Source organism: Merops nubicus, unplaced genomic scaffold (genome assembly GCF_000691845.1).
Source record: "Merops nubicus isolate BGI_N331 unplaced genomic scaffold, ASM69184v1 scaffold1741, whole genome shotgun sequence".
Classification (NCBI taxonomy): Eukaryota; Metazoa; Chordata; class Aves; order Coraciiformes; family Meropidae; genus Merops; species Merops nubicus.
In genome coordinates, this window is record NW_008590069.1 from 44754 (window position 1) to 68919 (window position 24166).

At 37.5% G+C, this 24166-nt stretch overlaps 1 protein-coding gene across 1 annotated transcript in view; it reads left to right on the forward strand.

The window, feature by feature from the left end:
* Positions 1 to 224: 224 nt before the first annotated feature.
* Positions 225 to 24166, forward strand: part of EYS (eyes shut homolog (Drosophila)) — a gene marked incomplete at its 3' end in the record, with an annotated part of 62235 nt that continues 38293 nt past the window's right edge. The window contains exons 1-2 of the mRNA XM_008949775.1: positions 225 to 978; positions 3059 to 3172. Coding sequence (XP_008948023.1) covers positions 225 to 978; positions 3059 to 3172 — 868 coding nt within the window. The remainder of the gene's footprint in view (positions 979 to 3058; positions 3173 to 24166) is intronic.

Here is a 24166-nt window from a genome sequence, read left to right on the forward strand (position 1 = left end):
TCAGTGCTATTGGATGGAGACCTTTCTTTGTTGTGTATTTTCTATTTTTATAATGAGGCTTTGACACTCAAATATATTTGGTTTGAAAGTAGAAATATTTTTCTTTATTTGAATTCCTAGGCTGACATGGAAAATACAGATGAACTTTAAGAAACAAGTGTTCTGAAGATATCCTCAGGAATGAAGCAGGTGTGAAAAACAACCACCATTTGCCTGGTGAAACAATGACTACAAAATCAGCAGTTTGCATGTTAACATGCCTTCTTCAGCTATGCATTGTAAATGGGCAGGTGATATGTGAGAGGCAAATCACTGCTGAATGGCGAGTGGAACCCAAACCTAGTATAGTAAAATGGACACCAAGGGAAAACATCTGCTCAGACTTTTACACTGAATGCTGGAATACGAATAAAAGCATTACAGGGGAAATCTTAGAAGAACAAAATCTCAGCATCCCTCAGATATGTCCCTTACAACTTCAGTTAGGTGATAGCCTCTTCATCTCCTCTGAGCCGTCCTTTCAGTCCTATGGAATGAACTTGGTAAATGTCTCCAAGGAAGAATTTATTAGCTGCCCTAAAGCCAGGTTTCCTCAAGAGCAGTTGATTTTTGTTTGCCAGATAAGAGGGCTGCACCAGGTTGACCCTAACTGGCTTGATGTTGGAACTCATTACTTTGCAGAGCTTCATAAGAGAGGCCCGTTATTGTGCAACATGGGCCTTCGTCTGAACGTAACTGTGAAGCAGCAGTTTTGCCAGCAGTCTCCGAATGCACCGTTGTGCTCTGGACATGGAAAATGTCTAAGCCACGTTTGGGAAAAAGCATACAGTTGCCATTGTTTCTCACAGTATTCTGGAAGATTCTGCCAGAAGTTTGATATATGCTCCGCTAAACCTTGCCACAACAATGGCTCCTGCACTGAAAAATCAGAACTTTCTGGAGATTCTTACGAATGCACGTGTCCTCCAAAATTTTCAGGTATTTCTTTTCCCCTCTAGGAATGAATATTACATATATTAATACATTTTCCTTAATGGATACAAAAACAGTGACAACATCAATAACAAGGTTTTTTGTGTAATTTGATTGTCTGTTGCTACTACCACACCTGCATTGAGTCGGTCCTCCATGTAGTCACTTATAAGAGACTGTGCAGATGGGTTGTACTTGCTTATATTCACATCTGGGAAAACTTATCATGTTTCTTTCCCACTTAAGCACCAGAAAGAGGTAAGTCCTTGTGAATTTACAGAAGTAACTTATTTTTCTTTGTTTGTTGAGTAGTTCAAGTTCTTACATCACATAACAGAAATCTGTTATGATCTAATGTAATCTCCCCCAAAAATAGTTAAGTAAATGGTTGAAAAACAGCAAATAGTTTCGTTGACATGAACATTTCATTCAACCTACCACAAACCTCCCTTTTCAGTTTAAAGATCTTTTAAATTACATTAGAGAAACTTTTTAAATCAAAATTTGCTTTTAATTGAAAAATCAAACATTGAATTAGAACAATAAGCAATTTCTTCCAGATTGTTTTGTGCTGTAAAGCTCCTTTCAAAAGGAGTTTGCCAAACACAAAGTTACCACTGAGTTAGATATTTCACAGATGAAAAAAAATCACCTAAATCTATCTGGGAAATGTTGCAGTACTAACCCAAAACCCATTGGAGAATCTGTACCTGGATTTGGGATTGGACCACAGAGAGTACATGATTAGATACATTCTTACTTAGCCATTATCTCCATTTCATGGAGGAATAAAAGGGAATGAAAGAAATTATGGGCATATTGTTCCTGAATTCAGACCAATACGATTCTGGAATCCTTTAGAAAGTACCAGGAATAGCCATTCAAATCACAAAAAGTGTTGTAGCTCTTTCTGTACTTGTGAATTCTAGCAATGTTTCTTCGATGGACTGTACTTCTCTGCTCTCACAATAGCAATCCTATGCTACGAAATGCAGCCGATGAGTCAGGAATGAGTGAGGTTCATAGAACACAGAAATGAAGGTTATGTTGCATAAAGTTTACTGTAATTTATTTTTAATTGCTTTTCAATAACTGCATAATAATTTGGTTACTAATGCATCTGCAAATAGATTATGCACGTATGAATAAGTCAATATGAGAAAAATACTTTGTAATACTCAAAATTTAGTAAAATAGTGGAAAACATTGGTAGTATGAAGTATGTTTTCTATTTTATGATTTCTAGAGGCTTTGTAAAATGCTTTGAAAATAATATTAAAAAGGGTGTGGTACTACACTTCAAATTAATTGAGAGATTCACAAGCAAGTCTGTTAAAAGCAATCAACATGCTTAATGTTATCAACAAGCAATGCTTAAAATATTTTCAGCCTATATAAGACAGTGTTGGCTAATGTTATAATTTTGTACTGACAATACTGATCCAGTAGATAACCTATTTGTACACAAGAAGAACTAGGAGATTAAACCATCATATATTATGGATGTGGATGTGAAAGAGTAAGGAAAGAAAAAAATACCTCCCATAATAAGTCTATTAGAAATTTGAAAAGTTGTTGAAGTGTGAATAATGTCATAGCAACAATTCAAGTAGTAAACATAATAACATGGTATTTAGACTTATATGCTCCAATATCATAAACAACTTATAATTTGAATTGTAATTTTCAGAAAGAAGAATATTGCATATTAAGAAAAATTCAAATTAGGCTCCGCACAAGAACATGTTTTGTTCACAATGCTGGAAGAAACTGTAAGCTAGATCAAAAAGAAATACTATGGTACTAATAACATTTCTGCATTTTAACCTATATGTGAATTTGTAACCACATGGCAGATGAGGCTGACCACAGCAGATCATTTTACAGCAGCTTAATATCTTTTCGCTTTGCTTTAGAACTTCAGTAATTTTGGTGAAAGGTAGAGAACAACAGTAGCACAAATACCTGTCTATCCATCCACCTACCTATAAAACATAGAGTTTGACTTTACACATAAGTTAGACATTTCAGGAAAAAAAGTAAATATTTACTAAAGTTCAATGTTACTGTTATCCCTTCTAAATAGGTAAAAAATGTACAGAAGTAGTTGGACAGTGCCAGCCACATACTTGTTTCAATGGTAACTGCAGCAACGTTACTCCAAACACTTTTCTTTGTGAATGTGACAAGGGCTTTACAGGTAAGAAACACGAATGTTTCCTGTTTTATAATAATGTTTTCCTGTGTTATAATGATAGCGTAAACTTTTGCTTTATTAAAACAGTTATTTTAGACGATTGTTGCACAGTTTGCAATTTCCTCAGATTATTTTTTTTTAATAGGTTTTGTAAAGTAAAGAAATTAGACTTCCACATGACTAGACTAAAATACCTATGTGCTAAAATAAAACCATATAAATGATAGAGGCTTTTCATAATTGGATCCCATCCATGAGTACTTTTCTCCTATTGGCAGTATCACAAGGGAAGACTCATAATCACTAACTCACTGGTTCTCAAGTACAGAGTTCACAATAAGGATCAGAATCTCTTGCTGGATGAGTTGGAATTACCATGACAGTTGTATTCATAATTTCAGCATCCTCTTAATAGGAGTGCTAGAAAAATAATATGGAAATAATTTAGAGAGTCGATACTTTCACGATTTAGTGGTATGTGTTGATTTAACTCTCAGAAACTAACAGGTTTACTTATGATATAGTGGATGAATAAGATTCTTCCATGAGAAATGATTGAATCAGAAAATGTATCTAAAGTCATCCTATTGTAAACACTATTTCTTTAGGTTCAGGATAGAAACTAAACTTAAACCACGGCTCATTCTTGTACTTCACAGCAGAGATTTACTGTGTTGGTATGAGAGAAGTAGCAATACTCGGAAGACCATTCTTTAAGAATGAGCTAAGTATAAAGCTAGCACTTGAATTTTCAAGGACAGTAAAACTTTTAAAATTGTCCCTTTATGGGAAGCATCAGTTATCTTTGACAGGCATAGAATATAAACAAATCATTACATTGAGATGTAGAGTTAAAAGAAAACCAAAGCAAGGAAAAAAAAAGTGTAAGGGAGTTAGAAGAATTGAAGAACCAGTCTTTTATTTTCGTAGTGAGTGACTGATCTTTCCTGTTGACATTTTAGTTAAGTCTGTGTAGAAATATAACTTTTAAAATGGGATAGACATGCTTAATTCCAAATTCCTGGTAAATCTGGTTTTTATTACTCACCTTTTTCTTCCTTTCCTTCACTCTGGAAGCATTATGGTCAGTGCATTCTGAGAAAACTGAAAAAAAAAATCTTTTATTTTTTTTTTCAGAAGAGGAAATTCCATTAGCAAAGTTTCCTAAAACTAGCTTTTCCATCATGCATCATCTATATCTTTTAACACCACTTACTCTTTTTCCTTTCATCCAAATTGTGTGGGCACATTGCTTTGGAAATTTAAAAAAAAAAAAAAAAAAATCTTTTGTACCCTTGCAATTTTGACCTAGTGAGGGAGAGGAGGGCAGAAGACAGGGGGAACACCCATACAGATACAATGAAACCAAACCCATAATGACATGAAAACAGTTCAATACACTCAACTGTGATGGATGACAGCAGTCCCTGCAATCTACTCTCCACAGAGCTAAGTGTTGTGATGGAGAAAAGACTATGGGTGTGAATTAGCTCTCTGTTTATTCTCCAGTTAGCTAAAAGAAAATAGAGAATCAGTTACTGTTTTTAAGTATAATGGGAGGAGAAGGTAGACTAGGGAATCAACCTCTTTATTCCTGCTCTCTTATCAGTTGCCTCAGGTCCTGCTATAACAGGAAATTATGTAGCACATCAGCATACCTTGCAACAGGATAGACTGACTAAAATACAATATAATTTTGCAATTGTCTTCTGACCAAATGTGGTTGGTTTAAGTCTACATTTTTTCCTGTGATCCTGTGTAAAATACTTTGCTGGCACTTAGAATATTTACCTAAAAAAAACCCCAGCCCATGTGAAAACATACATTATAAATCTTTTATCTCAAATGCTATTAAAAACATTCCTGTTTTAACATTAAACTTGTGCACAGAAAACAAAAACACAATACCAAGATTCTGAAAATTATGTTTAAGATTCTATAAACTTTGACATACCTTTTTTCCAAAGTGGCATAAGACACAGGCTCTATTAAGCAGCTAGTTCACATGATCTGAATCTAAGTATTAAATCACAGAATCACAGAATCCTAGAATGGTTTGGGTTGGAAGGAGCTATAAAGATCATCTAGTTGCAAACTCCCTGTCATGGGCAGAGACACCTCCCACTAGACCAGGCTGTGCAACGCCACATCTATCCTTGTCTTGAACACCTCCAGTGAGGGGGCATTCACAACTTCCCTGGGTAACTGTTCCAATGTCTCACCACCCTCCTAGGGAAGAACTTCTTCCTTATATCTAATGTAAACCTAGCCTTTTCTAGCTTGAACCCATTACCCTTTGTCCTATCACTACAAGCCCTCGTAAAAAGTCCCTCTCCAACTTTCTTGCAGGCCCCCTTCAGATACTGAGAGGAAACAACAAGGTCTTCCCAGAGCCTTCTCTTCTCCAAGCTGAATTCCCTCAACATGGCCTTGTAAGAGAGGTGTTCCAGCCTTCTAATCATCTTCCTGGGCCTCCTCTGGACCCACTCCAACAGGTCCATGGCCTTCTTCTGTTAGGGGCTCCAGAGCTCAATGCAGTACCTCAGGTGCGGTCTCACAAGAGTGGAGTAGCAGGGAAGAATCACCTGCCTCAGCCTACTGGCCATTCTTCTTTTGATGCCACCTGGGATACAGTTGGATTTCTGGGTTGCACTTTGACAGTGTTGGCTCCTGTTGAATTTTTCATCAACCAGCACCCCCAAGTCTTTCTGCTCAGGACTTCTCTCAATCCATACTCCATCCAGCCTATATTTATGCTTGGGATTGCCCTGACCTGGCCTTGTTGAACTTCATGAGGTTGACAAGGGCCGACCTCTCAAACATGGCAAGGTCCCTCTGGATAGCATCCATTGCCCCCAGTGTGTCAACAGCACCACACAGCTTGGTGTTGTCCACAGACTTGCTGAGGGTGCACTCAATTTCACTGTCCATGTCACCAAGGAAAATAGTAAGCAAGCACTGGTCCTGATACTGATCCCCACAGAATACCACTCGTCACTGGTCCCCACTTAGTCATTGAGCTCTTGACTGAATCTCTTTGCATGGGCCCATCCAGCCAATTCTTTATCCACTGAGCGGTACATCTATGAAATCCATGTCTTTCCAATTTAGAGACCATAAAGTTGTGCAAGACAGTGTCAAATGCTTTGCACAAGTCCAAGTAGATGATGCTGGCTGCTCTTTCCTTATCCACCATACTGTAACTCCACCATAAAAGGCTACAGATTTGTCAGGCAGTGTTTGCCCTTTAGTGAAGTCATATTGGTGACCATCAGTCAGCTTATCATTTTCCATGTGCCTTAGCAGAGCCTTCAGGAGGATCTGCTCCATAATCTTGCCAGGCACAGAGGTGAGACTGGCTGGCCTGTAGTTGCCTGGGTCTGTCTTTTTTCCCTTTTTGAAATTGAGGGTTATGTTTCCCATTTTCCAGTCAGTGGGAAGGAACTTCACCAGACTGCCATGACTTTTCAAATACGATGGAAAGTTGGTTAGCAATTTGAACTGCTGGGGTTAAACCCGCAGCCCTGACTGAGGGTTTGCATAAGGATGATGTCCACAACCAGGCAAGAAAGACCCTCCTGATGGCTTTTCACCCAGGGTCTGGTCAGCCTTGGGTGGGAACTGATTAGGAGATCACCACCAGGTGCCCCTGCCTTCCACATTAACTTGGAGATGGGGCAAGAAACCACCTATATAAGAACTGATTCCCCTTGGACAGGGGTTGGTAGGCTTGACTGTGTAGCAGATGTGTTGTATGGGGATTGTAGTTATTTTAAAGGCTCCATGACTGCTCATAGCATGTGACGTTCCCAGGATGGTGGGGTGATATCATAAGACTCCCTCTGGCCTGGCTGATTCCATCTCCTGCAGCTTGGTTCATGAGTCAGCTTGTTCATTTCTTAACACAATATGCTGTGAGTGAATTTGTTTATTTATTCCTTCCTCCAGTGGTTTTGTACCTTGGATCATTTATATATGACTTAAGATTGGAGAGAGGGATCTGGCTTTTGGTCTGCCTGTTAATGATAATATCTTTCTATGTTAGGCAAGTGGTTAGCAGAAGACAGCTTCATCTGCAAATTCCCTTAGGACCTGTGGATTAATCTAATTGGGTCCTATGGACTTGTATACCTTAAGGTTCTTTAGATAGTCTCAAGCCTCATCTTCACTTACAGTGGGCACATCTTTCCCCCAGTCCCTGCCTTTGCCTTCTGCAACTTGGGCAGTGTAGTTAGAAGACTGAGGCAAGGAACTTGTTGTGTACCTCACCCTTCTCCATATCCCTCATGACCAGGTCTCCTGTTTCCTTCCAGAGAATACCTGTAAATGGATGAGATGTAAGTAAGATTTTAATGGTGTTGTTTTATATTTGTAGCTATTATTTACAACTATTTTGGATGAGGTTGCTTTGTCCAAGTTGTTGTGATTACAATAACAGAATGGATATAGTGAACTAATGTGTATGCTCATGACAGTTATGTATTTTTATTTTTATGGATTGTTTTATTTCATTTACTGAGCTCTCAAAACTCTCTACTCTTTTCTGAAAGAACATTTTTAATATAACTTGGTAACAAACAGATAACATTAGGTATGCCATTATTCTTATGGTTGAATACTCCAGTTCATATGAGAATTTGCACCCTTAGACTTATTATAGAATCTTTAGAGGAAGGGGATCTGGGTGAAACAAGTAGAAGGTGGGTATAGACAGGAATGAGGTATAAAACAAGCTGGTAGTATGTGAGCAGTTGCTGCTTAGTACACTTCTCTAACTGAGCCCTTGCACTGAATGACTATCACCTATCAATTCTTATTAAATCTTTTATTAACTCTCTTTCCATGTAATCTCACTCTATCCCTAGCTGTTAATGCTGTAATGTCTAGATGCCAGAAACTGGAGAGATTAAAGTGACTGAATTTGGGTTCTGCAGCTGGAGTTAGACCACTGGTGATAGTAACTCACAGGTGACAGTGGTCCTAATGTATGTGGTGCTAACAGCTGAAGTGAAAGGTCTCAGCATCAGGAACTGAAGGGAAACCATAGATTGCAGGACCATGTGTCTGCAGTGAGTCAATTTAGTTGCAGTGACTGGTATCAAATCTTGGATGATGGTGGCTCTTGAGCCCGGTGTCAAATGCAGCAGGTGAAAGTCACATTATCGCAGGTGGAGAGGGAACCAGGAGTGATAGGGCCTGTGTGTCTGAGCATGAGCCACTGGGAAGACCAGAATGTTTGTTTTCCCCTAACATGGTGGGTGTGTGTGCATGTGCACGTGTGCTCATGTGTGTACGTGCATTCATGTGCAATTCATTAGCAGTCTTCAAGCTGGATTGTCTTGAGAGTAGAAGGCCTGGGATCTGGGCATTAGTATTAGGTGAGCTGGGGTCTCACAGTACCATTCAAGGAGTCCACAAATTTGTCTGTTCTTTTGAGCTGGAGTGTAATAGGCTGTGTGATTCACCAGAGAGCTTCAGTCCTGAAGAGAGAGGAGGATTGGGATTTGGCTGGTTTGATATGGAAGCTCTGGTGGTGTTATATGTGAATGTTGTTAAAGGCAACACCCTGTCTGTGGGCAGTTTATGTATCTCATTGTCTTGGCATCCTCTGCATTTTTCTTTGGCATACATGGTCATCTTTGCTACTGGTGGAGCATGCAAACAGGAAAACAAAATCTCCATCTGTTGGCCTAGGACAGGGGGACTCCCAGGTCTCTGAGTGCACTCAGCTAGGCTCCAGCAGCTGGGAAGAAGGTTCCTCAAGCCCCAGAGTTCACTGGAAGAGGTTCCTTCAGAAATTCTCGTGGGTGTTTTGATGCTGTTCTGAAGATACACAGAAAAGGAATGTGACTCTTTCACAGCCTAAAGAAAATAACAGTATCTTAACTACCTCTGTAATGGTAATGCTTACTTGTGCTTACCTTAGACTGTGTCTGGTGGATTAAGAGCAGTAGTTTTCCATTTGAATATGTTTTGTTGAACCTGGGGGCTTCTGACTCCTCTAGGTGGAAAGATGGGGATTAAAATAAGTAATGAAAAAACATCCCCCTGTAGAACACTTGAGATTATTGTGTTTTTCCACATATTCCTGTAAGGGAGACCTACATTTCCTGTTTTTCTCAATGGTCCAATTACCTCTTTACAGGCAATAATAAGTTCCCTTCTCACTTGTAGGACAGGAAATACTATAAGAATGAAGTGGTTTTACTTGAAGCATCTTTGCTAGAGCTTCCATCATCCAGGTGTTTTACTTTAAAATGGTCTCTTTGTTTAAGCAGTGAATTACAGAGTACTTTGATAAAAGGTCATAATTGTAAAAGTACTTCACTAATATATATATAGAGGGAAGAATTTATTGTTTGTACAGTTAGTATTTTAATAGCTTCGTAGTTCAGTTTGTCTAATACTAACACTCATAATACAAATTAATACCCAAAGTCGTCTTAATAATATCCTTAAAAATATTGTAAAAAAACTGCCTTCCTGCTATCTTTGGTATTATGCTCAGCTTTCTAGTGCTGCTCTTAGTCCCAAGAGCAATGTATCAATCTCCCTCAAGAAGCAGAGACAAGACTCGCAGTAAGTCATCAGCATCCTGAGGTCTGGAGCTTCTCCCATGTCAGTCAAGGGCCCATCTCAGCCTACTTTTACATGTTTCTGTATCATCATCTGCTTCCTTCTCTCAGGCTGCCCTCTGCAGCCTGGCAGTGGTCCTCAGCCACTGCTCACGAAGGCCAATGTTTTGTCAGGCAGTAACTGAGGTGGGAATGGGGTCATACCCTCCTCAGAGGGGCCATTCTCAGAGCTAAAGCTGGAGCACGGGAGCTAGTAGACACTGGGCCCAAACACAGATTAAAACAATATAAAGGAGTCCTGAGCTCTTGCAGTGTCAGGTCAGCACAAAGGTCATCCTGAAGAGAGATTTGTAGAATCATAGAATCCTTTAGGTTAGAAGGGACCTTCAAGATCATCAAGTCCAAGCATGGAGCCATTAGGGCTCTAAAGTCCTTTGCTAAAACAGATCAGAATCTGGCAGCGTTGGAAGGGACCACAAGGATCACCCAGTTCCAACCCCTCTCCCATGAGCAGGGACACCTCCCACTAGATCAGGCTGCCCAGAGCCTCATCCAGCCTGGCCTTAAAGACCCCCAGGGATGGGGCCTCAACCACCTCCCTGGGCAACCCATTCCAGGGTCTCGCCACTCTCATGGTGAAGAACTTCTTCCTCACATCCAGCCTGAATCTGCCCACTTCCAGCTTTGCCCCATTCCCTCTAGTCCTGTTGTTACTCGATATCCTAAAAAGTCCCTCCCCAGCTTTCTTGTAGGCCCCCCTAAGATACTGGAAGGCCACAATAAGGTCACCTCAGAGCCTTCGCTTCTCCAGACTGAACAGCCCCAACTCTCTGTCTGTCCTCATAGGAGAGCTGCTCCAGCCCTCGGATCATTCTGGTGGCCCTTCTCTGGACACGCTCCTGCTAAGGAGTTTGTTTCTCAGTATTTCTCTAAGGGGCAGGGATCACAGCAACATGGATGTGTGAATGGAGAAGAGGGCAATTAGAATTGTTTTTTTTCTAGGCTATTTTAATCTGATTTGTGATTTGCTTTGTTGGTTTAGTGGTTTTTTTTTGTCTTTTGTTTTAACTGACTCTTGTTTAATAAAAGTTTGTCAAGGATAATAGTTTCCTCAGAGAAAACTGTAGATTAATAGGGATTATGATTCTTAGCTGTAAAAACATCCAGTGAAATATTCTCTGAACACTATTCAGTGTTCACAGAATCACAGAATGTTAGGTGTTGGAAGGGACCTCCAGAGATCATCGAGTCCAACCCCCCTGCCAGAGCAGGACCATCTAGTCTAGGGCAGGTCACACAGGAACGCATCCCGATAGGTCTTAAAAGTCTCCAAGGCAGGAGACTCCACAACCTCCCTGGGGAGCCTGTTCCAGTGCTCTGGAACCCTTACAGTAAAGAAGTTCTTCCTCATGTTGAGGTGGAACTTCCTGTGCTCCAGCCTGTGACCATTACCCTGTGTCCTATTGCAGGGCATAAATGAGATTAGATTGCCCCTTGCTTCCTGACACCCAGCCCCCATATATTTATACACATTAATTAGATCCCCCCTAAGTCTTCTCTTCTCCAGACTAAAAAGCCCCAGGTCTCTCAGCCTCTCCTCATAAGGCAGGCATTCCAGTCCCCCAGTCATCCCCCTAGGCTTCCACTGGACCCTCTCGAGTACATCTCTGTCCCTCTTGAGATGGGGAGCCAAGAACTGGACAGGAATGTTGCCGGAATGTTGCCACTTCTTGATGAATGACAGTGAAATGGCTATAGTTCTTTCAGTATTAAGGAGGAAAATGCATGCAATGTTGTATTGAGTGTTTAAATGAAATTGTGATGATTTCTTTAATTTTCTTAATTGTGTCACTTCATGTATACTTTGTGCTTGATTCAAAAGTGCCATAAAATCTGTGGCAGTATGTCCAGAATAAGAGTTTGCATCTGTCCCATGATTCAAATCTCTCAAAATATTTATTTTCTTATTGTAAAATACTTTCTCCAAGATAATTCCACGGGCTTTTTTTCCTTTTCTATAGCTTATTTTTAGACTAGTTTAAAAACAATTTAAAGTAGTAAAACTTCAAAGTTTTAGCCTTTCTCAGTGTCCTTTGTTAATTTAACCTTTGTTATAAACCTCCATTTAGAATACCCTTTGTTCCACCGTACTTGTACCATGGCCCACAGACAATGCTTGTCCTTGCTTCACTTGGATGCACAGAAAGCAACTTACTGACAGATGAAACAGATCTAATGATTAAGAGTCTCAGCTCTTCTCCAGACGACATACCTGTTCTATGCCAGTGACCATAGTATCTGTCAATCATGTAGGACCCAGGTGTCAAAATAAAAAAGTGAAGCCTATCTCCCTTTTCTCTGATCCAGTTCTTTAGTAATTGCTTTGAATTCAGAGTCAGCAAGTTCACAACATTTCATTCACATCATGTTTGATTAGGATACCTTAATTACAACTCTGTTTTCTAGGGGCTTTTTTTTCCAGAGAGTGTGTCAGGGAACCAAGGCCCTGAAAAGACTACTTCAGTACTGAAGGAATATTCTAGTTTGAGGGTTAAGGTAAATGCCTTTAAGTTATGTGATGAGGATATGTGACAGGATTCTTCATGTCTTTTGAGGCTAAAGCAGTTTAAGCAATTGTCACTTAACTATTAGATAACTCTAGCACAAACAGCTATAATTTACTCTTACAAACATGAAACAGATAAATTTATCTTAGGTAGTAATAAAGATACATACAGTAAAGACTTGTGAGAACTACCACAAATAAGCTAGCAGATTTAAGTTTTATTAAAGATATTCTCTTGGCATAATTTGACTACAAAATTCATTAGTCTGTTTTTTAAAACTTCCTATGAGTTTGGATAATCTTCCTGCATCACACAATTATTTTTGCCTTCATTAAGAGAAAACCATTGTTAACATTGAGTTAATTTGAAAATTATTTATAAATTAAGTATACTCAATATAACTGAATATCTATCTGATAGCACGTTACAATAGACAAGTATAATTACTCTGGGACAACAACAGACGTATGTTTCTTGTGGCTTACTGTTAATTACTAAACCGAGTAGCTCCACATGCTGTGAGGAGCTCAGTGAACCTTTCAGAGGAGTTGGCTAACTTGCACTCAAGTTTCCCTATTAGTAACGTTATGCCAAGGCAAATTCCAGTGATGTTTCCCAAGGTTAAATGTAAATCAAGACCTTGGAGAGTAAATTGTACACTTCACTTACACTCTAATCCAATACACCAACTAGTAAGTCTTTAACAAAATGAACTGTGACAAATTATTGAAAAAAAATTGGGGAAGATAACTGCCCATGAGATGAATAACAATACTTAGTTCTACAGTAAAAAGGGTAAATTGACCTATTATAAGAGAACAAAGACTGTCAGCTCTACAATAACTTGGAAATACACAGCAATTTTATATTCCAAACTTTTCTGGATGCTGTACATGTTTTACATGTATTGTTTTTAGATGCTTTGGGGGTGTATGTTTAAGCTGTGATGAAGTGAATAGTTTCGCTGATGAAATACAGGGCAGATGTACCAAAGATCACTCAGTTCAGGAAGTGTCTTTTTCCTGGTCTATTTAGTTTTGCAAAAGCACATTTTTGCCCATGTTGGCAGCAGTGACATTGTAAAAGTGTAGATGAAAAAAGGTTTATTTATCAGTTTGTATTTAATTATCTGGGGTTGTAAAAAGTTTTTTTACTCTGAATTCATAATTTCAGAATTTGCTTTCTAGTAACAAGTGCTCCCTACAAAATAAGAACTAGAACTGACTTAATAGCTGCCATATTTTAAAGGAAAAAAGGAAAAGGTAAAATTATTTTTTTATTATTCTCTCAAAATTCACTGAAAGCCAAGATCCACTTAGGAATATACATATTTGTGTCCATAGAACATATCAACCTGTAGAAAATACTTTTCATGAAGGCAGGTATATGACCACCCACATTATTTATAATAACTGGTGTGACAGCATGGTTCAGGATCAAGTAATTTCCTGTTTGGTTGGTTGGTTTTTTTATAGATGAATAATTTTCTGGCATATTCTTCTTCAGGGAAGGCCTTATGTCCCTACAAAATTAATATAATACTCGACAATGAATTTCTAACTAATTTTTTGTTACTTTTATTAAACTAAATGAAATCTATTTTTAAGTCAGTCATTAAGGTTTTTAGTAGTCAGATAAGCCAAAATATGTAAGCACACAGTGTAAATTTGTGTCTTAATCTGAGACATGAACTTACTTGTGGCATTCCTCTAGAGGCTTAAAGTCTTATTTCCTCAGAGTAACTTCCTTGGAGCAATTGGTCTTAACATACTTCTAATTGGGAGAAATTTCTAGATACTTAGCTCACATGTATTTTCCTGTGTGGTAGGTATCTAAACTTAAGTAATAATTCTAAGTATATTAATGAAAACAAGAACTTTGTTGTCATGCTTGATGTCTTAAATACTATATTTAAAATAATTACAACTTTAAAAGGAAATAAACTTTCAACTCTTTCCACATTCCAATATGGACATGATTAACATTTGTTATTAAAAACCCTCTATACATCGAATTCTCACATTTTTTTGTTCAAGTGTCTGCATAGAAGCAGTTCTAACTGATTACTGCAACTGGGGGTGAAATAGTTCATGACTGAATTTGTAATTTTATAGAGGTATGAATATTTGATAGTTCACTCTTTAAGATTAAAATATTGTAAAATTAATTATAGTCTTCAAAAATATTTTTATTCTATGAATCTACTATAAACATGAATTGTTTCACTTCATAAGAACGTGTATGCTCTGTGCAAAGACATACAAAATTCTCCATGCTACTACAAAATATATTTTTTTTTTTTTTTTGCTAAAAGTATTTAGGATTATAGGTTTAAATTTCAATTTTGTGTTTCTGAGCTGTTAATTACATTATACAGGAAAATGTCCCGAAACCTTTATATGGAGTATTACAGAAGAGATATTTTACAGAATTTCTGTAATCTCCTGAGCCTCAAAGGAAGTAAATGTAAAATAGCAGTAATGACAGATGAGGCAGATATGATTTGCCCTCAAATACAAGTTTTCTTGCATTAGCTTAGCCTCATTAGAGGCAACAGAAACATGGACACCTCAGTTCCAGAGTACAGGTGTGGAGGGTTTGGGTTTATCTGTGGATCCAGTAACTTCCTTCCTCTCTGCCATGCCAGAGATAACTGATGACCATGAATAGCTTACAGGTGGTATTGTTGGCTGCAGGAGTCACTGGGAAATGGATTATTACTGACCTGTAGAACTCAGAGAAGGGCAGATCTGTGTCATGCCATGTGTTAAGTAAGTTTTGAGTAAGTGAAGACTATCAGGAAACTAAGTATGGAGTAACAGATAAGAAAAGACACAAATCCATATTTTTTTTATGATGACTTACAAGATGTGGTCAATGACACAGGAGATTGGTAAGAGGTATAGGTACCGGTATGAAAGGGGTCAATAATATAAGTTAGAAAGAAAACACAGAAGAGTTTTAGTTATTACTGAATTAGTGAAGGAAAGCAAAGTGGAGGGGGGGGGTGTGTGTGGAAAATAGTCTTTTCCTGGCAAGTAATTTATTTAGGGTTGGCCATAAGGTAAAGATGTGGAAATAATTCAAAAAACCTAGTTTACTGTCAGAGCCTTAAAGTGTCTGGTGTAGTGTCAAAAATGTTTCAGCAGTTCTGTGAAAAAAAATTAGACCAGTGAGCATACAGCAAACATGGATTTTACTACAGTGAGCATGGATTCTGTAAAAGGAAGTGCTACCTCACTTGTGTGCTGAAATTGTGTGAGGTCATCATTAAACATATAGAAAAAGGAAATCCAGTGGATGTAATACTTCTGAATGTTAAAAAAACACCTTCAATGGTGTTCCACTCATTAAAAAAAAAAAAAAAAAATAAAAATAAACACAAAACTAAACCTCAAACAACAACAACGAAGTTATGTGAAATTGGAGGAAAGGATTAAAAGCTAAAGAACAGGAAGCAAAGAGTGGGAGTTAATGTTCATTATTTTGGGATAAAGAGAAGTCAGTCATGCTTTACTCGGACTAACACTGTGTCTGATATTATTCAGCATCTTCAATAATGATCTGGAGAAGGGAATGAATGGTAATATCTCCAGGTCTGTAGTCTCTCAGGTAGCCATCTGGCATGCCAAGAATAAAGAACCCCAGGAGGATTGTACAAAACTGAGCAGAAAGAATGACTGATGAGCTGCATTGAAAATAAAAGGATACTAATTCTAGGTGAAAATAATTTAAAACAGCTCAAAATGAAGCTGCTTTTTCAGATACGACTCAGGAAAGTTGAAGAATCACAGAAATTTTGAGGTTGGCACAGACCTCTTGAAATCACCTAGTTCAAACCCCCTACTTGAGTGAGGTCAGCTATAGAAGATTGCCCAGGACCATGCCCATTCAAGTTTTGAATATGTCCACAGATGGGGATTTCACAATGTCTCTGGGCAACCTTCCTTAATGTTTAACCACTCTCAAAGTAAAAAAAGTGTTTTCTGGTGTTTAAATGGAATTTCTTGTGTCTCTGATTGTCCTCACTGATTCTTGTTCTGACAGTAGGGATTACTGATAAGAGTTTGTCTCCCTCTTAATTCTCTCCCATCAAGTATTTGTACACACTGATAAGATCCCTTCTGAGTCTTCTCTTTTTCAGACTGATCAGTCCTATCTCTCTCAGCCTTCTCTCATATGAGAGATGCTTCAGTCCTTGCTTGATTACCTTCTACCTTTTTTTAAGTAGACTTCAAGAATGATTATTTATCCTTACCATGATGAACACGCATCAAGGACGATTGTATTCCCACTATTCCTCTTACAAATGAGAGGATACAGAAAACAAGAGAAAAGACAATGTACACATCTGTCCTTTGAATAACAAGGGTGACCAAAAAACACAAGTAATTTCGCTCTATGATGTCTTTACTTTTTGAGTGAGAAAGATAGACAGTTTTGGGTGTTTGTGGTATGTGTTTCCCCCCCCACCCCCCGCAGGGTTTGATCTAGCAGGAAGAAAGAAAAATAATATATCCTGGAAAAATCTTGGTTATCTCTGAAATCAAACCAAATCCCATTCTATTCTGCTTGTGATTTTCTTGACTTCCCTTTGCTGTGGTTTTTTTTGCTAACTTTTTTGTTGTTTTTTTTTTCCCTTTTCTATTATTATTCAATTATTAGGAATGAATAGAATTAACAATTAAAGCACAGTCTGTGACAATTTTAAAAATAGTTAATTTTTCAGATTTTTAAGTGAAGGAATTGTTCCACTTATTCTCCATGGCCAAAAACTAAGCCCTAACTTTCTTTAGTTAATTAGTACAGACACAGACTGTGACTCTTAGTAATTATGTGCTATTTGTGTTATTTATGGAAGCTCACATACAATTCAACACAAGGAATAAAGCTTCATGCAAGTTCTCTAATTGCATATGGACATGCAGGTGTATGACTGGACACAGTTACAGGCTTTCCTATGTGTTTTGCTGGATTAGAACCCTAGGCTATTCCTTTCGTATTTCCTTTACATCACAGACTTAAAATGTAATGTTTGATGTTGCAGTTGAGAGAGTCAGAATTCTATTAAGAAGAAAAAATAGTGTAGTAATAACTTTGGGGTACATAAAGAAGAGTAATTACGTGCATTACTGTGTGGATTACAGTAACTTTTGTCATGAGTTTCAGTCAATAGTTTATATTACAAACTTGTCCTAAAATGTTACATTGAAACTCAGTTTGAATTTCTTACTGAAATCAGCCTTACCAAATCACAAAACTTCATAGGCATGATCAAATTATGCATTTTATAGATATGTTAAATATTACTACTGTAATTAATTTTATATATATACACCATACTGGTATTTTAACAAGGACTTGGAAGATTTGAACACATCTAAATGTCCATAAATGACAGGAAAGAAAAACAGATGTTATTTCTAGATGCAGGTAGATTTTTTAGTTGCCTGTATAAAAACAAGTAACAGTTCTAGAAATTTAAATGTTACATTGTCATGTATAGATAATATAAGAACTACAAAAATTTTTTTTGAGATTCAGTTAAAGTACATTTTACAACAAGCTCACTTTTATTAGGAATATAATTTAGATCAATTTATGTTAAGTTGCTGTTCCTTTTCTTTTAGACATTTGTGTAAAAAGATAGTCGGTCTCTTTTACATTTGGTCTTCACCTGCTTTCCATGTCCTCTCAATGAATACAAGATGAAGTCTGAAGACAGCTGCAGTCCTGCATTATAAATGCTTTTTAAAAACTCCAAACAACAAACAAGCAAAATAACCCCAGACATCCTGACTGAATGAGTATAGAACATTGATCATCACAGAGTCTATTTTTGGTTAGCCTTTAATTTGATAGGACAAGATCTGAGGTCATGAAATTTTTCATAAGACAAAAGTTCCACTTTATCTCATCTTAATCTTCGTCATTTAACCAAGTACTCAGTGCATTGAAACGCACTGTAGAAAGATCTTAATGTTTCCTCTATATGAAGTAAAGAAAACTTTAATAGCAAAAGTGAAAATTCTGGAGAAAAAATTAAACATTCCACCAGGTTTTGAGTTTTATATCACATAAAGTATATTGTTAAATTGTGTTCCATAGTAATTTGGAGATTTTTATAGCCTCATTGTTCCATGATTCTTGTGTTACTATGCAAAGATAGTATACATATAAAGGCATAGTAAAGTTGTCTTTTTTTCTGTTCAGCTTTTTGGTCCCATTGTTTTCCTTCAGATACCTAACATAGCTTTTCATAACAACATTCTTTTTACAAATCTGTCTGCTCATTTTAATCTGAATACATCTGTAGTTTACTTTTTGTTTAAAACACTTATATAGTAGGAAACAATAGTGAAGGAGATGTGTTAAGATTACAAATTTCTATTCAAAGAAGCTTGGAGATCAGCACAGAGGAGGGCTGTGTAGGACTGAAGTCTAATTTCTGCCTGCATTTTCCTTAAGTGCTTCACATAATTGCTCTAAATAGAGTGAAGAATTAACCAAATATTGTAGAGTCCAGGGTCTACAGTAGTTTTTATTTAAGCAGTACAAACATAATATTGTGACAATGAATAAAATAATAACAGCTCTAAGGTACAGTCAGAATGTGCCTAGAGTCTAGAAAACCCACTAGAGAACACAGATGCAAGTCATATCCAAGAGCCATGATGCTTTAGTCTTACACAGCCGGGAAAATTTACACTGGAGGATCAACCAAGTGGGATATAACATTTGAGAAATGCAGGCAGGCATCAGGACTAAAAAGCAACAACATTTGAGAAATGCAGGCAGGCAGGCATCAGGACTAAAAAGCAAGACACACTGATTCTCACCTGTTTGAATAACATAGTTAAAACGCTCATGGCTTAGGACAAGGCAATACCAATACTGAAAGCATTTGACATTTTTTTTTTCTTTTCCTGAAAATTAATTTATAGTCAATACAGTTTAGAACAAGTCCAAAAGAATAGATATGTCCATTAATGATATTCCCTGTCCTACAGGTCCTAGCACTTAAATTGTGCTGATGCATGTATCTTTATAAAATGGTACAAATTGTGACCCTTGCAATGCAAAAGCCATTACAGCTCAATAGTCTTTTGATATTTCAGGAAGGCCTAATCATAACTAGACAAGTCAAGACCATGTGTTATCAACAGGAGATATATTATGAGGGCAGATGACCTTATGGTCAATAAGAACAGCAAGAGCTTAAGCCCTAAAGAGTTCTCACATAGAGAAATAGTGACCATAGATTCAAAACAGTCAAAGCATAAGTCTTGAGAATGGGCAGGGTTTAATACAGTTGAGGGATGAGAACCACTATGAATGCCAAGGGATACAGCTATTATATAAAGTGCCAGCATGTATGCTTATGCTATGTAGGAACTCAGTTGTCTTATTTTATAGACCATGCTTCTGTGAAGTAAAATTCAGTACATGTTTTGAATGTTATCAGCTGAAGAAAAAGTGGGAGCGGAAGGAAAGAAGGGTAGGAGGGAAAGAAAAGAGGAGATAATGAAGAGGAAGGAAGGAAACTGAAAGTGGAAGGAAAAGGAAGGAGAAAAGAGAAGGAAGAAGGGGAAAAAGGGGAGGAGGGAAAAGGAGGGAGGGAAGAAAATGTTAGATAGCTTCTTAGAGACTTCACTATGGCTGACTGCAGGCTAATGGTACCCATCTGTTAATCAAAACATTTTGTTGTTCACTTTGTCATGCTGTAAAATCTCAAGATTTGTATAATGAGGAGCCTTTTGCAAAATTCAGTTCTCCTGGGAAGAAATTGTGTTCCCAAAAAACCCAGAGTCCGAGACAGACAAGGGGATGAAGAGTCTCAGCACATGTAACAACTGGTGATGATTGCAGTACCTTAGTTTCATTATGACTTCATACAATTACACATCTGATTAATTCCCCATCTTTATATTTCACTTGTGGATTGCTCTGTAGCAAGTGCATTCAAGAGTGAAAAAATGTCTTTTTTTATGAAAGGGATAAAATAGATTTAATGTACCTAGTAAGGTCAAACACATTTACCGTTCTGTGCTTTAAATCATCTAAAAATCTCATGCCATTTTTCTTGTGACATCTTCTGCATCCCAATAGTGCAGGTATCCTATTCTTTTTCAACTCAGAAAATAAATCAGCTATACTGAAAAAGTTATTTCATTTTGCATTGATGATGTTATTTGGACTAAACTACATGTTTAAATATATATTTCAAAAACTGATTGTAGTATTTTTACACATGTGATTTTAAAAAAAGGTACGTGTTGATAAAGGCCTTACTATGTTCATTACTATGAGTTCTCAAAAGCAAAAAGTGGAAGAATATGGTTAATATTCCAGTACTCTTGGTGACTGTAAAATGAATGCTTATCAAAATGGTCATCTCCAAAACAGATCTTGAAGAAAAATTACTGTGATAGGTTAACCCTGGCTGAACATCAGATGCCCACCAAGCCACTTTGTCCTCCCCCTTTCCTCTCCCTCCTCTGCAGAGTAAAAGTGGAACAGAAAATAAGCTAGAGACAAAACCCTTGTGGGTAAAAACAAAAGCAGTTTAATGGAAAACAAAGCCAAGCAATGCTGTGCACAGAAGCAAAAAAAAAAAACCCAAAGATTGATTTTCTACTTCCCATCCCCAGGCGATGTCTGGCCCCTTCCTGGGAAGCAGGGCTCCAAAAAGACTAGGAGCTGCTCTGGAGGACCAAGAAGTAGCCCTCCCCTCCTTCCTTCCACCAGCTTTATAGTTAAGCTGATGTTATATGGTATGGAATATCCCTCTGGTCAGTTTAGGTCAGCTGTTCTGATAATGTCCCCTCCTGAGCTTCTACACCACCCCCCTCATCCCATTGGGTGCAGAGGGGGGAATGTTAGAAGGAACCTTGCTGCTGTGCGAGTACTGCTCAGTGGTAGTGACAGCATGGGTGAGATCAACACCTTCTGACTCCCAACACAAAACCACTGCACCAGGAGGGCTGCTTTGGTAAAATCAGCCAGCTCAAATACACTTACATTATGTTTATGTACTAAATTTAGATTTTAGAAAATAATAGCATCTGTAAAGTGCTAAAATATGTAGCAGTGTATAAAAGATACAAGCAAAATATATTGACTTTTCAGATGTAGGTGTAAATCATTAACTTCTGTTATTATTCTTCCTAATTTGATCAATATAATTGTCTCTGTATGACAGAAAAATGAAATTAACATTTACAAATCTTTTAAAACTGGAAGAGTGTGAACAGTAGTATTGCAGGGGAGTCAACTATAGCTTTTAATACAGATAAATGTAAGCCTTTATAACTAGGAGAGAAGAAAGCTTCTTTACAAAGAGCTTTCATGTTTGCAAAAGAAAAGATTGTTACTTCATACCATCATCATTTAAAAAGCTGTAAAATTATCACAGAAAAATAGAAGAGGTCAGGTAATCTAGAACCCACCCTTGTCCTTCGAGGAGTTTAGCTATATATGTATGATCACAGGGGGTGTCTGTTGCAATCTGTTGACAGTGGGAGAGCTGCAAGGGCAGCCTCTGTGAGGAGAGGCTGGGATTGCCCAGTGCTGGGCACGGCTGGTTCCAGTCAGCTCCAACCCACCCACCGCAAGGCACAGCTGAGCCCTGCAGCCAAGATAGTGGCACCTCAACAAAAATGTAATTAAGAAAGGGTAAAACATTGTCCAGATACAGGAGTGAAGAAAAAAGTGTGAGAAACAGCCAAGATCAGAGAAGACGGTGAGAAGGAGGTGCTCCAGGCACTGCAACAGAGATTACCTTGCTGCCCATGGAGGAACCATGGTGGAGTAAGCTGTATAGGAGTCTGGAGTGGAGTGAAATTTGGCCTGGGAAAGGGAGGAGAAAATGTGGTTTTTACATCTGGTTTTGTTCCTCACCACTTAAGTCTATTTTGTTTACCAATTAATTAAACAGATTTTCCCCAAGTCAAGTCTGGTTTGCCCACAGAGATAGTTGGTAAGCAACCTGCCTGTCCTTATCTCAACCCACAAGCTTTCTCAGTACTGTTCTTCTGCCTGTTTTCTGGCCTTGTCCTCTTGAGCTAGGGCAGCAAGCAAGCAACAGCGCGGGCATTTATTTGCCCTTAGCCAAGTTTAAACCATCATAATCATTCATACCAATATTTTTCTCACATTTTCTTAAAGCTCTCCAAAGTTGATGATTTCATAGTCTCCCAAGTCATTCTGTGTTATCTGTATCATTAAAAGTTTTCTTGATTTAAACCTTTTTTTTTTTTGCAAAGTTATGTTTAGTGCTGTGACTTGAGCATAGCAAACAGAACCCTTTTCCCTATTTGCACATCTTTGATGTACCTGAAGATAGTTATAGCTCTGTTTAGTCTTATCTTCCTTAGTGTAGAATACCTTAAATATAATAATCTCTGCTATTTTCTAGATGCTTTTTTTCAGATGTTTTCTGAGGTCTGATAGTAAACTGACTCACCTATAATTCTTTTTCTCTTTTGTTTCATTTCTGAAGTTAGGCATTAAACTTAAGTCTATTATTTCTGTGAAGTGAGCACATATACATAGAAAGGACCTGAAGACAGATACACGTTTTTTTGCAAAAGTGTGTACTTGCTACAGTGTAATAGAACCTAATTACTTAAACTTTATTTCAAATTCAAAACTGAAACAAGTCATGCAAAAACCACCCTATTGTTTCCTTGTTCCCTCATAAACAGAAAGACTGCCTCTGTATATAGTATAGTTTCTTTCCGATACTCTGAGGAATTGTAAAGTCTCGATCTGTTGCACCCTGAAGACAACAATACACAGAAGGGCATAAAGTATAGGTGTATTAATATTTTGGGTATACTGAGAGAAGGCAATGGCAGATGAAAAAATCCCCAGATTCTTGCACTTCTTTTGAAGAAGGTAGAATTAGCTGCATAATTTTGAGTCCACTTAACTCAAAAGTTCTATCTAGTTTAAATAGACAGACATTTAATATGGGTAACTAGACCAATCACAGTCAGAAAAGCTTCAGATCAAATCCTAAACAAAATTTCTTTTAACAACAATAGAACAATAGTTAGATGCGTAGCAACACAGTGTAGGATACCAGAGTGATCAGCTCTGCATATCCAGTTTTGACACACAGCATATGCAGAAACAGTTTTTTTCATGTAGTCTTGTGTATACTACAAAGGTACCTCCAGATGAGTTTTGGGCAGCTTCATTAGCTTGTTAAAGAATTTTATATTGGTAATTGGACTTTTGTGTGCATTGCACTACAGTCTTTGATACACTTCTGTACTTTCAAAGCCTGTTTTGAACTCTCAGGGACCCCTGCTACAGTCTTCTGCATAACTCTGGTTTTTAAACGCATAACATGGTTTATATATATAAATATATATGTATCTCAATCACTTTGAAAACTATTATTACTTATACTAAAATATTTTTGCCTAACTACTGCAATTTTTGTTACAGTTTTAAATGTGATTCTTCTCAGATTATTGTGCATCATAATACGAAGTCAATGAAAAAAACATTTTGATCTTACTTGACCTGCCTTAGAATTGTCTCTCTCCACTGACAGCAAATACATCTACAGAAAGCAAGCTCCTAACTTGCATGCCTCTCTTAAATGCATAAAATCTGAAGGAGAAATTCTGTGGTATTTATTTCCTTAGCAATGAAAAAGGGCATGAGTTAAAACAATACAAACAGATGGGGAAGCAGGGAATGTGAAAATGTTTGGACATTAATTCTTGTTAATTGTTAGTTCATTGTTTCAACATCTTCTAGATGCATCAAGAAAGGGAATATAAACAACAGAATTCATTTATGAAGCAGCCAGTTCAAGAAAATATTTTTTTTAAGGGAAA